The 13631-nt window shown below is 55.0% G+C and overlaps 2 protein-coding genes across 10 annotated transcripts in view; both read right to left on the bottom strand.

The window, feature by feature from the left end:
* Nucleotides 1-8394, bottom strand: part of LOC101913823 (cyclic AMP-dependent transcription factor ATF-7) — a 69722-nt gene extending 61328 nt beyond the window's left edge. For 4 of the 8 annotated variants that reach the window (XM_055792034.1, XM_055792037.1, XM_055792039.1 and 1 more), the window contains exon 1: nt 8257-8363. The gene's annotated coding sequence lies outside the window, so the exon portion shown is untranslated. Of the gene's footprint in view, nt 1-8256 lie in introns of all 8 variants that reach the window. The other 4 variants (XM_055792035.1, XM_055792040.1, XM_055792043.1 and 1 more) reach the window with 3 other exon arrangements.
* A 568-nt stretch (nt 8395-8962) lies between these two features.
* ATP5MC2 (ATP synthase membrane subunit c locus 2) lies at nt 8963-11140 on the bottom strand. Of its 2 annotated transcripts, none has more exons than XM_055792456.1 (5): nt 11050-11140; nt 10241-10314; nt 9630-9704; nt 9289-9449; nt 8963-9205 (listed from the first exon to the last, which is right to left on the bottom strand). In XM_055792456.1, exons 2-5 carry the CDS (start codon nt 10277-10279, stop codon nt 9091-9093), a joined length of 390 nt encoding a protein of 129 aa, XP_055648431.1. In that variant the 5' UTR covers nt 10280-10314; nt 11050-11140; the 3' UTR covers nt 8963-9090. The 2 variants fall into 2 exon arrangements, with proteins under 2 accessions (XP_055648431.1, XP_055648432.1); XM_055792457.1 differs by having other exon boundaries at nt 11059-11113.
* Between the last annotated feature and the right edge of the window lie 2491 nt (nt 11141-13631).

Raw genomic sequence — 13631 nt, 5'->3', positions numbered from 1 at the left:
CATCAAACACAGCACCTGGCCTCCACACTGCAACAAGCAGCAAGGCCCCAGGCACGATTTATCATGAACTTGCTGTTCCAGGACCTCCTCCAAAATGGGAGGAATTACCTGGAAGTCCCTGAGGCTCTCCACTGAGGTCAGACAAGCCTCCACTTAATTCCCACCACTGCTGTCACCTTTGCTATCAGAGCAGACCTTGCACCTTTGGCCAGACCCAGAGGTAACAATCTAAGTGTGAACCTGGAGCAACAAAGGTGAGAGCACATCCACATCCAACTCTAGCCAAAGCAACATGGCACAAATGTTCCTCACAGCCTCAGGCAACAAGCTTTTCCTTCCTCCTTCATACCACAACCAACTGAATCCTTGCAGCCTGCAGAAAGAAAGGCTCCAAGCGGAGATCACCAGGTAGGAAATGCTTCTGGCATTGCTTCCAGCAGGTTCAAATTTGTAGCACGACAGCACACAGAGTAAACAGACACTCTAAAGGCAGACTCTCCAAGACGCACGCAGGCAGCTTCTGGATCCTGACACTATGGCTCTCGGGTCGCCTTGTGGTTCTTCATTAGCGGTGATACATCTTCAGCTATATACTTCTTCACAGCAGGGACAACATATTGCAAGATATCTACTACAGGAGACAGAAATAATTCAAGTTTAAGAAAGGAAGGAAAAACCTAAGAGACTCACCGTTTCTCACTGAGCAGAGATAATTACAAGAAAGACATGACAAGCCTTAGAGAATGCATTATTTTACCTAGGAAATGCCTAAGTGACCTAGAAACTCTAGTCCCATTTCCTGAAATTATCTAGCTGCTTAAGAGCTCTTGTTTCAATGAAAGTGAGGAAGAAAAAGGCTGCTGAAAACGGGACGTAAGAGCCCAAGTCAAGCTTGAACATATTTTCCCCACAATGGTGTGTGAATAGTTTTAAAGGAAGATCAAAGTCAAGGCTGCACCGAGTTAGGACTAGGAGAGCCTCTTATGTAAGTGACAACCTCCAGATAAAGCTCTTGTCAATGAATTAAAACAACTGAAACAGCACCAGCGGGACAGGGGACAGAAAGGCACGACACTCCTGTATGTATGTGTGGTCATAAAATAAAAATATTTAGTCTCACCTGTTATTATTTACACCACATGTGGGCATTTTTATTTATTTAGCATTCAAAGGCACACACATTTTATGGTGTCATTATTTGATATGCGAGCCCTAAAATCAGAAGGGAGCAAGAAATATTCCAAATATAAGCAATGCCTAGAAATTTGGTACATTATTGTGAGTTGTTTAACTAGAACTGCATTCTGCCTTCAGAATGATTGTGTTTTAGCAGTGAACAAAGCAGTGATTTCCTATATATAGTTTACATAATTCAAAACATGAAATCTTACATCAGTGAAGGATACAGTATCCTAAACGTGGATCATACAAACGGGCACTCTATATGCATTAAAACCAGACAGGTTTCAAAAAAAAAAAAAACAAAAAACAAAAAACAAAGGAAAAGAAAGCAATGTAAGGCAGAAGGATGAAAAACATCCACACAAAGAAAAGCGAGCATCCCTTAGGAACTTTCTTACCACCTGCACCAGAAAACATACTTGCTCATTAAAACACTGCCAGCACATTCAGGATTACGTTTTAAAAAAAATAAAAAAAAAAAATCACATTTCATCACATTTGCTTTGCCCACGGCTCAGTCAGACTGAAGATCTGGACGATGAGCAATGCTTGCTCTTGTATAAACTCTCCAGGTTTGTAACAGTGCACTCTTCCATATAAAGACTTCTGATCCGATTAACATTGTAGACAAACTTCCTCAGCCCCGTTTTCACACAGTACATCTACCCTGCACTGTGGGATGCTCAGCTAAGTCTCTGCTTTCACATTTTTGAGACCCAGTGGTTGATTCCAGGAGACCTGGCACCCGGCTGCAGTCACCCCTGGTGACAATCTGCCTTTGGATCTCACCTCCCTCTGCTCACCCTCCAGCTCTATTTTACTAACACTCAAAAAAACATAAGGGATTATTCCTAGTGCTGGAACAGCAGAAGAATGGCCCATGAATGGCTGCCAAGCCTACCTTCAGACCCTGCTGCAACAAGAACAGCACAAGATTGAAGAAAACTTCACATTTTGCAAATTTGCACATTCTGGCAAAGCTTTCTCTCCCCACATGCAACCTACTTCCAACTTCACCAGTTCAATCTCACTTCCAAAACTTCTTCAGACTTCCAGCATCTTCAGCTGTGGACACGACCAGCTGTACCTCTAGAAACAAGTCTATTTTAGATGCCAGCTATTTTAAATAATTGCAAGCATTAACTACTTAGCAATTTGAAGATTTGTTTCCTTCATCTCAGCAGACTCAGCACCAGCAAGAGCTTTTTGGCAGAAAACCCAGAAAGCTGTGTTCTGCTCCAAGTCTGGTTTACTCACTTTGGAAACAGTTAAAGGGCATAAGACAGCTCGGTACGGTTACACAGGTATAAATACACTCATTTGGGCATTGCTTATTCCCTAGCACTGCCAAGTCCACGTCTAGCCAAGTCCTTAATACACTGAAGCCTGTGAAAGACTGCTTTTTTATTATTATTATTTTAAATAGTAACAATGGTATTCAGAACGAGGTCTCTGCCAACCAGGGCTGAAAACATTCTCCATAAGCACAAAAAAATGAAAGCTGTGCAAGAGCTCTGCTAATAGCAGCACTACAAGTGTGGCAGCGCATCCCCAAAAGGCAGGGAAGTGGTGAACTTCACAGCTTTACTGTCTTTTCAACTCCAGGCACAACTTGCATTTCATACTAAAGGAGTTCAAACATCTGTTTTTCAGGAGAAGGGGAGGAAAATGTCTTCGTACAGCTTCCCTTGTAGGGTTTTTCAGTAGCCGTGCCTGACAAAGAGAGCTCAGAGCTCTGCCGAGCATGCAGAGGAACACCCGCAGTGGGTAGCACGGCCTGTAGCTGGCAGAGGAGCTTTGTTTATTCATGAACCAGCTTGCAATGGCTGGCACCACGTCTCCACTCTGCTTCATTCTCTCGCACAAGGGTGGGACAGCAGAGTGGCATTCCAGACCTCTGCAGGCTCTCCGCAGGCTGGCTTGCTCCTGCAACCAGAGCGGCAGAGCCATCTGTGATCCCCATGAGCTAAAAACACGTTGTTTTCCTTGGGAAACTTCAAGAAATGGTTGCTGTCGCCCGGGAGCTCAGCTCCATGCTTGTCCTGCTGCGGGACTGCAGCCCCTGCTCGTGCACAACAGCAAAACAGTGACATGGAGGCAGGAAAACTCACCCCGGCCAGCTTGGCCTCTCACTGCCACCCCAGCAAAGCATGCCAAGAGCTTAGACGAAAGAGGTACAAGCCAAAAATCCCTTTCCACTAAATAATTAGCCTACATCAAAGTTAGGTTTAGCCTCAGTGAAACCACACCGTGTTGGGGCTGGTTAAGGCGCTGAATTTATCATGTTTCAAAAACAAATGTCAAACTTGGGCACGTATTAAAATACAGCATGTGCTGTACAAAGGGTACTGTATGGCCGACTTCTGCATCAGCACGTGCCCCAGCAGGTGTGTCGGGGAGGTGGAAAAAAGCAAGAAGCATCTTGGAAGATTATGAAATCGAACTTCAGAGAAGCAATTAAGCCAAATTCCCACGAGCCAAGACTAATTGCAGCAAAACACACTGTTAATATCAGCTCTAAAGAGGGAGAACAAACCCGATCACACCAACATCAACCAGCGGCTTGGAGAGGAACCTCTGTGGATACTGGCACCTCCATGGGCTGTAAATTAGGAAATGCTGGTGTCCTCCAACACATGAGCTCGCCATGGCCCTTGCAGCTTCCCTGCCCCCGTGTGCATCGCTTGGTGGAGGGCTGAGGCCACGGACGCAGGGCAGCGGGCCTCAAACACCTGCTCCAGCCACCACCAGAGCAAGGCTGTGCACAGGTCGAGCCTTAAGTCCTCAGAGCTGGGCAAAGCAATTTGAAGAAGTGAAGGAGCAGCAGAATTACAGGATTCGCTGAGGACTTGAAGCGACATGATGGAGAAATTCATCAGCCAGACAAAAAGACGTGACAAATATTATGATGTGAAGGCTGATTAAAACCTCAGTTTTACATTCAAAAGGAAGCAAGGCTATAAATGTACTTTTATTTTAGTCTCTATAGACAGCTTCCTACACACTTCTACACCAAACAGAAACCATTTCTAGCTCCCCAGGGAAACCCAGCCCCCTGGCCTGTTTCTCTGCTCAGCCTACACCACTCAGCATTCACCTGCTGTATTACAAGTTCCTTGAAACCAGAATGGAGAAACTATATTACTTCAAAAGGGTAGAGAAAAAATTAATAAAGTTATAGGAAGCAACAGGTCCCCAGTCCTGAAGGTGTGTTACAATGCATTTTGGGAGGAAATATTTTATTGTAGCTGGGTGCTAAATGACTAAGGAAAGAGCAGTTTTGGAAGTCTGGCCTCAATTCTCAGTGCTAGGAATGTAAAAAGGCAAAAAAAAAAGAAAGGCACCAAGAAATTCAGAAGGGTAAATAAAACCAAGCAGAATGCAAAAAAGCATCACATGTGATGCAGCAAAAAATTAGTCCAAAACAAAATCCAATCCAGAGATCCTCTGCTAACACATGCTGCGAAAAACAACACATGCACCACAAGGCCTGCCAGAAGCTGAGTGTATTTTACTTAGCCATTTTTTAAAAGTTTCCACCACAAAGAGGCGGTGACTGGCTCTGGGTGAGGACATGTCCTAGTCACCCTGATCCCCGCTGCACGCCCTCAGAAGAGCTCCAGTTCCTCCTGGCTGCTTCATCATGTGAGACCGGTGGACCCTACAAGCAGGCCCCTGCGTGCTCAAGGAGGATGGAAGGAGGATTTGGTTTCTTCCCCCCAACCATCCTCTCACATCCATCCACTCATGCTTCCTCTCTCAGACTTCCCCATCTTTCAAAACAGGTAAGGGAAATTTCCTGCCTGTCCCGCACCACGTACACAAACCCCCTTTTAGCCATCCTGAGAATGTCCTCTGCAGTCAGCATCTCTTCCAGTCAGGCTCCGAGGGGTTTCAGAAGAGATGGAAATAAAGACATTAATGAGAAGTTTGATTTTTTTTAAGCCACATCCTTTTATTTTTGTCACCTTCCTACACAGCATATCTACACAATCACCACCAGATCACAGTCGTGCCACACAGATTGTACAGCATTTCCAAGTTAACTCAGACTAGCAACTGTCCCATCAACCAGCTTAAAAAAAGTAGTGACACTTGCAACGTACCCAGGTGGGCTGAGTGTCTAACAGTGGGACTCAGCAAGTCTCAACAGCGAGTTCATTTTCGCCTGACACCTTCGTAAATCACACAGAGGGAAAACATAAAAATAAAAATCAAGAGTACTAGAAACATACAGTAGGAAATGCTGGAGAAGACCAGAAAATAAGAAACCTCGGGAAAACAAGAATAGGAGCAAGAGTAAGTAGAAATTAACGTTAGAAATATCTCTCAACATGGAAAAAGTTAAGGTACTTAACTTACTTAAAGTTAAGAGAAAGACAAATTGCAAGTGGGCGCTTTAACATACTCAAAGTTTGTGTAAAGCTTTTCCTTCTTTAAATCAGAGCAGGGAGCAAGGAGGGAAAGTCCCCATCTCCAACACTCTGATGCAAAACACGTTCAACTCCAAGCTATTCTGTATCAGAAAGATATTGACAAATTGGAAGGCATTCAGGAAAATATAGTTAAGCAGCCGAAGGGATTGATTTACAAGGAAAGATTAAAATAACTAGATGCCTAGTTTGGCTAAGCAGTAAGTTGGACATGGTATGTTTGGGTTTTTTACGATTAGTTGACAGGCAGGTGTCAAAAAGGAGAGGAACTGTTTAACATACTACAGTTAGGTATAACCAAAAGATTGGCATGCAATTAAGGAAGTTCATGGCTGTATTAAAGTTCTCAAAGCAGTGAGGTCTATCGGATACTAAAATAGTCTTCCACTTCTCAATTCCCAACCAACTTCTAGGATCAGAAACACTCTTCTGAGAAAAAGACCATCTCAGCTGCAGGTAATCATTACAAACCTCGCAGGTCGATGGCTGACTAGCTGCTTCCACCAGCGGAACCCACACCTTTTTTGTTTGTTTGTTTTTAACACTAAGAGCAAACAAGCACTCCAGCACCCTCCAGCCTGAAAAGTGATTACAGCTGGCAACAGTAATTACCCCACTCAAGTCACAGAAGGTGAATATGATCTCTCAATTTAAGGAAACAAGGAGCAAGAATGTTAACCCTATTCATTTTCCAAATGGGATTCTGGCTGTTCAATCCACCTCCCACAAACTTCTCCACATTCAAACACTGAAGTTATTCTTAGACTCTGCTGAGAAAACCCCAATCCAAAAAAACTGTCCAACAAAGCCCGTGGTTGAGAACTGCTGCTGAATTCCTCTCCAGAAATGACTGCATTTCAGTCACAACTATTTTTAAAGCCATTTGCAAAGAACTAGACAACCCCCTCAGACCATGCCTGGTGGAAGAAAGCCCAACGAGCACTGCAGTGAAGCAAAATAAATTGTAAAGTCCACTGAAGTGTTAGCAACACTTTTATGTTGTACTCCTGGGTGTTAAGTGGAAATGTTGTCTTTAGAGGGACCTGAGCAGAGAAAGAAGGGATAACTTCATGAAGAAACAACATAATGATGGGACCTGGCAAAGAAGAGCCAGCAAAGAGGCAGAGAGGGCAAAATAGCAAAAGCTGAGCAGAACAAGGAGGTTTTGTTGTCACACACATTTCGTCTCACACCTGAACCAGCCGATCTCTTTTCCTTAGTAAGGCTGAGGGACTCCATACCAGCACTCCTGGCAGTAGGAACAAAACAACTTTGAGACGTGACCCAGGCTCTGCTCACAAAGTTGGAGCTACTGAAAGGCAACGGATTTCACAGCGCCAGCAGGGAAGATGAGCAAGTGCACAGTGAAACCTCACCACTTTGAGAGCTCAAACTTCTGAGAGTGTGTCAAAGTGCCCCAGTGAAAATTAACCACTGTTTCAGACTTCAGAAGAAACTACTTCATTCTCTAACCCCTGCTGTTCGCAGGTCCTCCTTCGTGCAGTGCTGTGGGAGTCACTGATGCCCCTGCGACTGCGTGGGGCTGACAGTCCCCCACCTCCCAACACTCTGCAGACCCGAGTCCGTACCCCAGCCCACACCCTGCTCCCCACCACACCCCCACAGGCACCTACAACCTCTCCACATCCTTTCTACATCAGTTTGCCCCTGGGACCCCACACACACGTAGGCCTGCGTCCTCCCCAGCTGCCCCAGAAGTGCCACCACACTGAGCCCAAACCCCGCTTCACCCAGGAGGGCTGAATCCCAGTCAGAGGGGCTCCCCCAGCACCTGCACCTCAGGGGGTCCCCGCAGGGTCCCCCCCAGGCCCCTCTAATACTCGAGATTCCCCCAGCACCTGCACACCAAAGGGCCTCCCATACCTACAACCTCCACAGACATGTCCCCCCTCCAATTTACTCCCTCATCTTCCAAAGCTCCCCCACCCCCCGTGCCCACAGTGCCTCAAGACTCCCCAGCACCTCTCCAGGGTCCACCGTCGCCCCCAAATCCAACCGCCAGACCACTGTCCCTTTAAAGCCCCCCATAACTACAACCCCCTCAAGCCCCCCCACCCATCAGCACCCCCCTGTGTGCAGTCCCTGAAGCCCCCTCACCCTCCCCAGGATCTCCCGAGAGTCCCCAGCCCAGAGGCCCCCTCCAGCCCCCCAGCCCCGTGGCCCCCCCGTACTCCTGACGCCCCGCATCGCGCAGACCTCCCCACGCCTCCGCCCCCAGCCCCCCAAGCCCCTCAATTTCCCCGGGATTCCCCCCACCCCGGGGCCCCCCTGGCCTCTGGGCTTCCCCCCTCAGGCACCGCCCGGGCCCCTCGCTGCCTCCAGCAGCCCCGCCCACCTAAGGAGGGGCTTGCGCCATCGCGGCGCCCCCTAAGCCACCATTGGCCACGGCTCCCGCCACTCCGGACTTGACAGCGCGCCGATTGGCCGGAGGGCGCTATCAATCAGCGATGAGGCGGCGCAGGGGGAGAGCGGCTGCTTCACGAAAACTCGGGGAGAGTTGTGGGGGCAGGGGCCGGCCGGGGCCCCCCGCAGACCCCCCGGACGCCGCCCCGCCACCTCCCTCGCCGCCGCCGCCCCGGGGCCGCCCCGCGCCCCGCCGCGCCCGAGAGCCGCCGGTTACCTGAGGGAGGGCCGGGCCGCGCCGCTCCGCGCCGCCGCCGGGGCCTCGCGCTGGCTGCCTCTCGCGCTGGGGCTCCCGCCTCCCCTCCACGAGCCCCCCCCTCGCGCCCCATGCGCAAGGCTCTCGCGAGACCCGAAGGAGGGTATAACGGCGCCGGGGCCAATGGGGGGGCTCCGGGGGCGGGGCCTCGCCTCGGAGGGGCGTGGTTAATCACGCCTCCTCGGGTGGGTTCAGCGAGAGGGAGGCCTCCGGCGGGCCAGAGGGACCGCCCACGGGGCCCTCCGTCCTGCGGGGACAGCGAGGCGGGTACACCTCGATACCGGGACACCAGCAGCCAGACACACCCCAGCCCCCGGCTCCGGGGCTGCCAGGCGGCCGGTCCCCGCTAAGGTGTCCCCAGGTGGGGGGGACATCCTTAGGCAAGGGATGGATGGAGGTGACAGCCCAGGCTGCGGCCCCGAGGGCTCCCAGCTGCCCCCGGGGACCGACGATGTGCACGATGTGCACAGGTGGCTGAGGGCTCAGGGTGGCAAAGGGGCTCAGCCCCTGCCACCTGGTGTCCCCTCCAGGGACACTGCCACCTCCCCAGAGTAACCCCAGCAGGGAGGAAAGTGAGCCCAGGGCAGCATCGTCCCCTGCTCCACAGTGCCAGCCACAGGCAAGTGACACAGGACAGGGCGACCAAGGAGACACAAGGAGCCGAGACCCCGATACCAAACCGTCTTTATTCCCTGCCCGCCCATGGCGGGGGGCCGGGGCTCTCTCCTGCCCCCCTGCTGGCATTCATGGCTTGGGGGGGGGAGGGGGGACGGGCACAGTGGGGTGCTGGCTCCATCACATGGCAAAGAGGATGAGGAAGGCCACCATGAGGCAGAAGAGCCCCATGGCCTCAGAGAGGGCAAAGCCCAAGATGGCGTAGGAGAAAAGCTGCTGTTTAAGTGAGGGGTTCCTGCGAGGAGAGGACAGGCCTGTCAGCAGGGGCACAGCTGGCAGCCAGCACCCCATTCCAACCCCTCCGGTGCCCCTGCTGACCTGGCATAGCCGATGATGAGGCTGCCGAAGACGGTACCGATGCCAGCGCCGGAGCCAGCTACCCCCACAGTGGCAGCACCGGCGCCGATGAACTTGGCAGCGGTGTCAATGTCTCGGTGGGCCGTACTTGTCTGGATGGCTCGGTGGGCGCCCAGATGCGCCTGGGTGACGGGAGGGTGGGCAAGGGCTAGGGAGGGATTAAGACTACCGCAGCCCTGCCTAGAGCCTGTCTCCCCCCATCAAGCCCCCTACATCCTCTCAGGGCATCGCTTCCCCACACCCCTCCCACGGCCAGTGCTCAGCACCCCCCAGCATCCCCCAATCCAAGCTGGGCGCATTACCTTCTCTGTCCGGGCCTCGGGGCTGCTCAGCATGGAGGCAGAGAGGGGCTGGGACAGCACCCGTGAGCTCCTCACCTGGAAGGCACAGCCACCCTCAGATTTGGGTGGGATACCCCACCCCCCGTGATCACCCAGGGCAGTGAAATTCCAGCCAGGGGCTCCCTGAGGCCACCTCCGGTACCTCCCAAACATGCCCAGCTGCCTGGGGTGCCCTGTGAATTGGCAGCACCCAGAGGGAAAAGCCTGTCCTGGCACCCACTGCTAAAGAGAAGCTCCCAGGCACCCCATGGCCTTGCCATTGGCACCCCATGGCCACAGGCATCAATGTACAGCTCCAGCGTGCCACCAGGGCCAGCACCCAGCCAAAGGCACTTTACTCCCAGCACGTGGGTAATTAGTAACCATTAAGGGATGGCAAATGATCATTAACCAGAGCAGCTCATCGCTCCAGGCTTTGCTCACCTTCGTTGTGGCCCAAGGTGGCTCTAAACCTGCAAAAAGTGTCCCCAAACCTCTCCCCCTGTCTCTGAGGGGGTCACATGCTTTCCCTCCGCGCCCCATGTCCCACAGAAGGGATGTTGAGGTTGAAGGAGGGGTCTGTCACTACTCACTAGTGCAGGAGTGGAGACGAACTTTGCACAGGCGTACATGGTGAGGGACGGAGGGGCACACACACAGGACTCAGCTGGAAGAGACACACAGACACGAGGGTGTAAGGAGCCACAGCCTGTGTGATCCAGCCTCACGGATAGGGGATGGCTCCCAGGACAAGCAGGAGACTTGGGGATACACAGGAGGTCTGAGCCATGCGGGAATGGTGGGGCAGGACATGTTTTTGTCACCGAGGTGACAGCTCCTGGCTGAGTGTCACCATGGGACTCAGGAATCTGGGGTCCTAGGGTTGCGCCACTGCAATTCCCGGGGGGGTGTCACCCACCCGGGAGGTGATAGGAGCTCAGGAGATCCCTGGTGCCCACCAGGCAGGGCAGGCCCTGGGGATGCCGCCTCGGCCCTGCAGACAGAGAATGGTGCAGCTGGAGGCGGCTGCTGGAGGACCATGGGGGGGTCACGGCCTGGGGACCCTCAGCCCTGGCAGGGGACGTGGGAGCTGCAGAGGACGGAACATGGCGGGGGGGCAACCCAGTGTGGAGGGAGATCACCTCAAAGGCAGCGGGAGGGAACGTCCCCCCCGAACAACGGCGGGTCACCCGCAAAACACACTGAGGGGCTGCCCCAGCGCCAACCGGCTCCGGGGGGCGGGGGGGGGCGCCCGTCCCTGCCCCACCCGAGTGAGGGGTCTCTACTCGCCCTCCCCCACCCCAAGATCTCCCTCGCCCTCCCCCGCCCTGAGGGGGTGTCGCACCCCCTCCCCTTGCCCCCCGCCAGGGGCTGCCCCCCCGCCGCGGCCCGCCGCCCTCACCTGCCGTACCGGCGGCGGGCAGGTCGCGGAGGTAGCGAGTGCGCAGGCGCGCCCGGAAGTGCGGCCCGGAAGCACCACCGAGAGGCAAGGGGGGGGGCCGCCGCCCAGAGCGCCCCATGCCCCGCGGCGCCGCCTGCGGGCCGGGAGGTGGCGGGGCCGGGGGCTGCGCGCCCCCTGCGGGCGGCGGGGCTCAGCGCCGCGGGGCGGGGCCGGGCGGGGAGGGCGGGGCCGGGCGGGGGCGGGGTCCGCGCCCCACGCCCCCTGGCGGCCAAGCGGAGCGCTGCGGGCGCAGTTGGGGGGGCACACGCAGACGTGGGGGGTGCATATGTGTGTGCACGTGTGTGTGCGCGTGGCTGCACCTGTGTGCGCATGTCTATGGTGCATGCACACGTGTACGTGTATGTACACATCTACATGCGTGACACGTGTGCGCTCCCAGGTCTGTGTACATGTGTGTGTGCAGGAGCATGTGCATCACCAGGGTCCATGTGCTTACACATGCATGTTTGCACATGCGTGTGCAAGGAGCATGCTTGTGTGTGAGGCTGGGGGGCACCATGTCAACCCTGCAGGCAGGGGGGGCAGGGACACCCCAGGGTGCTGGGGGACAGCGCCACCACAGGGTGCTGGGGACCACTCAGGCTGCGGGGGGGACAGCATCACCCCAGGGCACAGTGGGACTCTGTGCCACCCCAGGGTGTTGGGGGGTCCCCAGTGTGCAGGGGGACAGCATCACCCCAGGGTGCTGGGGACCCTCCAGAGTGCATGGGGATATTGTGCCACCTCAGGGTGCAGGGCCCCCCAGGGTGCTGGGGACCTCCCAGGGTGCAGGGGGACAGTGTCGTCCTAGGGTGTTGGGGGACAGTGCCACCCCAGGGTGCTGGAGGGTCCCCAGGGTGCAGGGGGACACTGTGCCACCCCAAGGTGCAGGGACACAGCATCACCCCAGGGTGCAGGGCCACCCCAGGGGGGCTGCGGGGCTGCACGGGCTGTCAGGCAGCCATATTTATAGGCAGCCCTAATGCGGGAAGCCATAAAGGCAGAGAGAGCCGCTATTAATTAAATCATTGTTATAATTAACTTTCATTAAAGGAAAATCAATAACAAGGAGCCAGGATTGAAAGGGGGCCATCCATCACCCTGCCCCGCCGTGTGGGGGGAGTGAGGGGGGCTGCATGTGTGGGAGGGGTGCATGTGCATGGGGTTGCGCATGCACAGGTGTGTGAGTGCATGTGTGTGCACGTGTGCGTGCACAGGGGTGTGAGGCATGGGGGTGTGCATGGGGGTGTGCACAGGGGGTTTGCAGAGAGATACATGTGTGTGCACAAGGGTGTGAGTGCGTGAGTGTGTGCATGGGGGTGTGCACGGGGGTGTGAGTGCATGTGTGTGCACGGGGGTGCGCACAAGGGTGCTGCACAGGGCTACATGTGTGTGCACATGGGTGGGGGGGAGTGCACATGCTGTGTGTGCACACAGGGGTGTGCATGCGTGTGTGCACATGGGGACGTGCGTGTGTGTGTGAATGGCGAGGTGCACATGGGGGGTTGCATGTGTGTGCATGAGTGTGTGCGTGCGTGCCCAGCGCACAGGTGTCTGCACATGGATGCGAGCGGTGTGTGTGCATGGATGCGTGTGCACATGGCAGGGGTGCATGTGCATGCACATGTGTGTGTGTGCACCAGGGGTGTGTGCGCGTGTGGCTGCACACTAGGGTTGCACGCGTGTCTGTGCACGTGTGTGTGTGCGCGTGCACGGGGGGGGGATTGCACAGGGACACGTGTGCGCGTGCAAGACGCATGCCCCCAGCCGCCCCCACCGAAAGCCCGGGCCTCCTGCGCCCCAAGGCGGGGGGGGGGCTCCGCGCATCCCTCCCACCCCCGCCCCCACCTCCCCTGCACCCCCACCCCCCGCGGGGAGCCCCCTGCCCCCTCCTCCGCCCGTCTTTGCCCGCCTTTCCTCCCCCCTCTGCTTTTTTTTTTTTTCCTCCTTTTCCTTTTTTTTTTTTTTTTTTTTATTCCCTGATTTAAACCACGGCTCCATTTGCTGCCACTGACCTTAACGGCTTAAATTAAAAAGCAATGTTCTGTGCGCGCCTCCAAAGCCGCCGAGCCGGGAGGGTGGGCCCCCCAACCCCCCAACCCCCCCCCCCCGCTTTTCCACCCTCCCGCCCCCCCCCGCGGGCTCTGATGGGTTTAATATCCCCGTAATGGCTTTGACCTTGCGATTAATAGCGGGATTTGCGAAGCCGCCGCGGCGTGACGGCGGCCGCCCTGCGGGGTGGGGGTCCCAATTTTTTTGGGGGGAGGATGGGGTAGTTCTGGGTGGGGAAACTGAGGCACAAGCCGTGGTGGGGAATTCCCCACGGAATGGTGGGAACTGAGGGGGTGCTGTAAATTGGGGGGGGGGGGGGCGATGGGGGGCTGGAGGGGTATTGGGGTGCGGGAGGGTTTTGGGGTGTTGCAAAGCGGGGGGAGGCGGGACACGCGTGTGGCTGGACATGCGTGTGCTTCTACGCGCGTGGGGGGGTGTGCATGGCTGTGGGGGGTCTCTGGGGTGCGGGTGGCTGCCGTGGGGTGCCCCCT

Source organism: Falco peregrinus, chromosome 19 (genome assembly GCF_023634155.1).
Source record: "Falco peregrinus isolate bFalPer1 chromosome 19, bFalPer1.pri, whole genome shotgun sequence".
NCBI lineage: Eukaryota > Metazoa > Chordata > Aves > Falconiformes > Falconidae > Falco > Falco peregrinus.
Note: the sequence above shows the minus strand (reverse complement) of the source record. Positions and strands in the feature narration are given on the sequence as shown.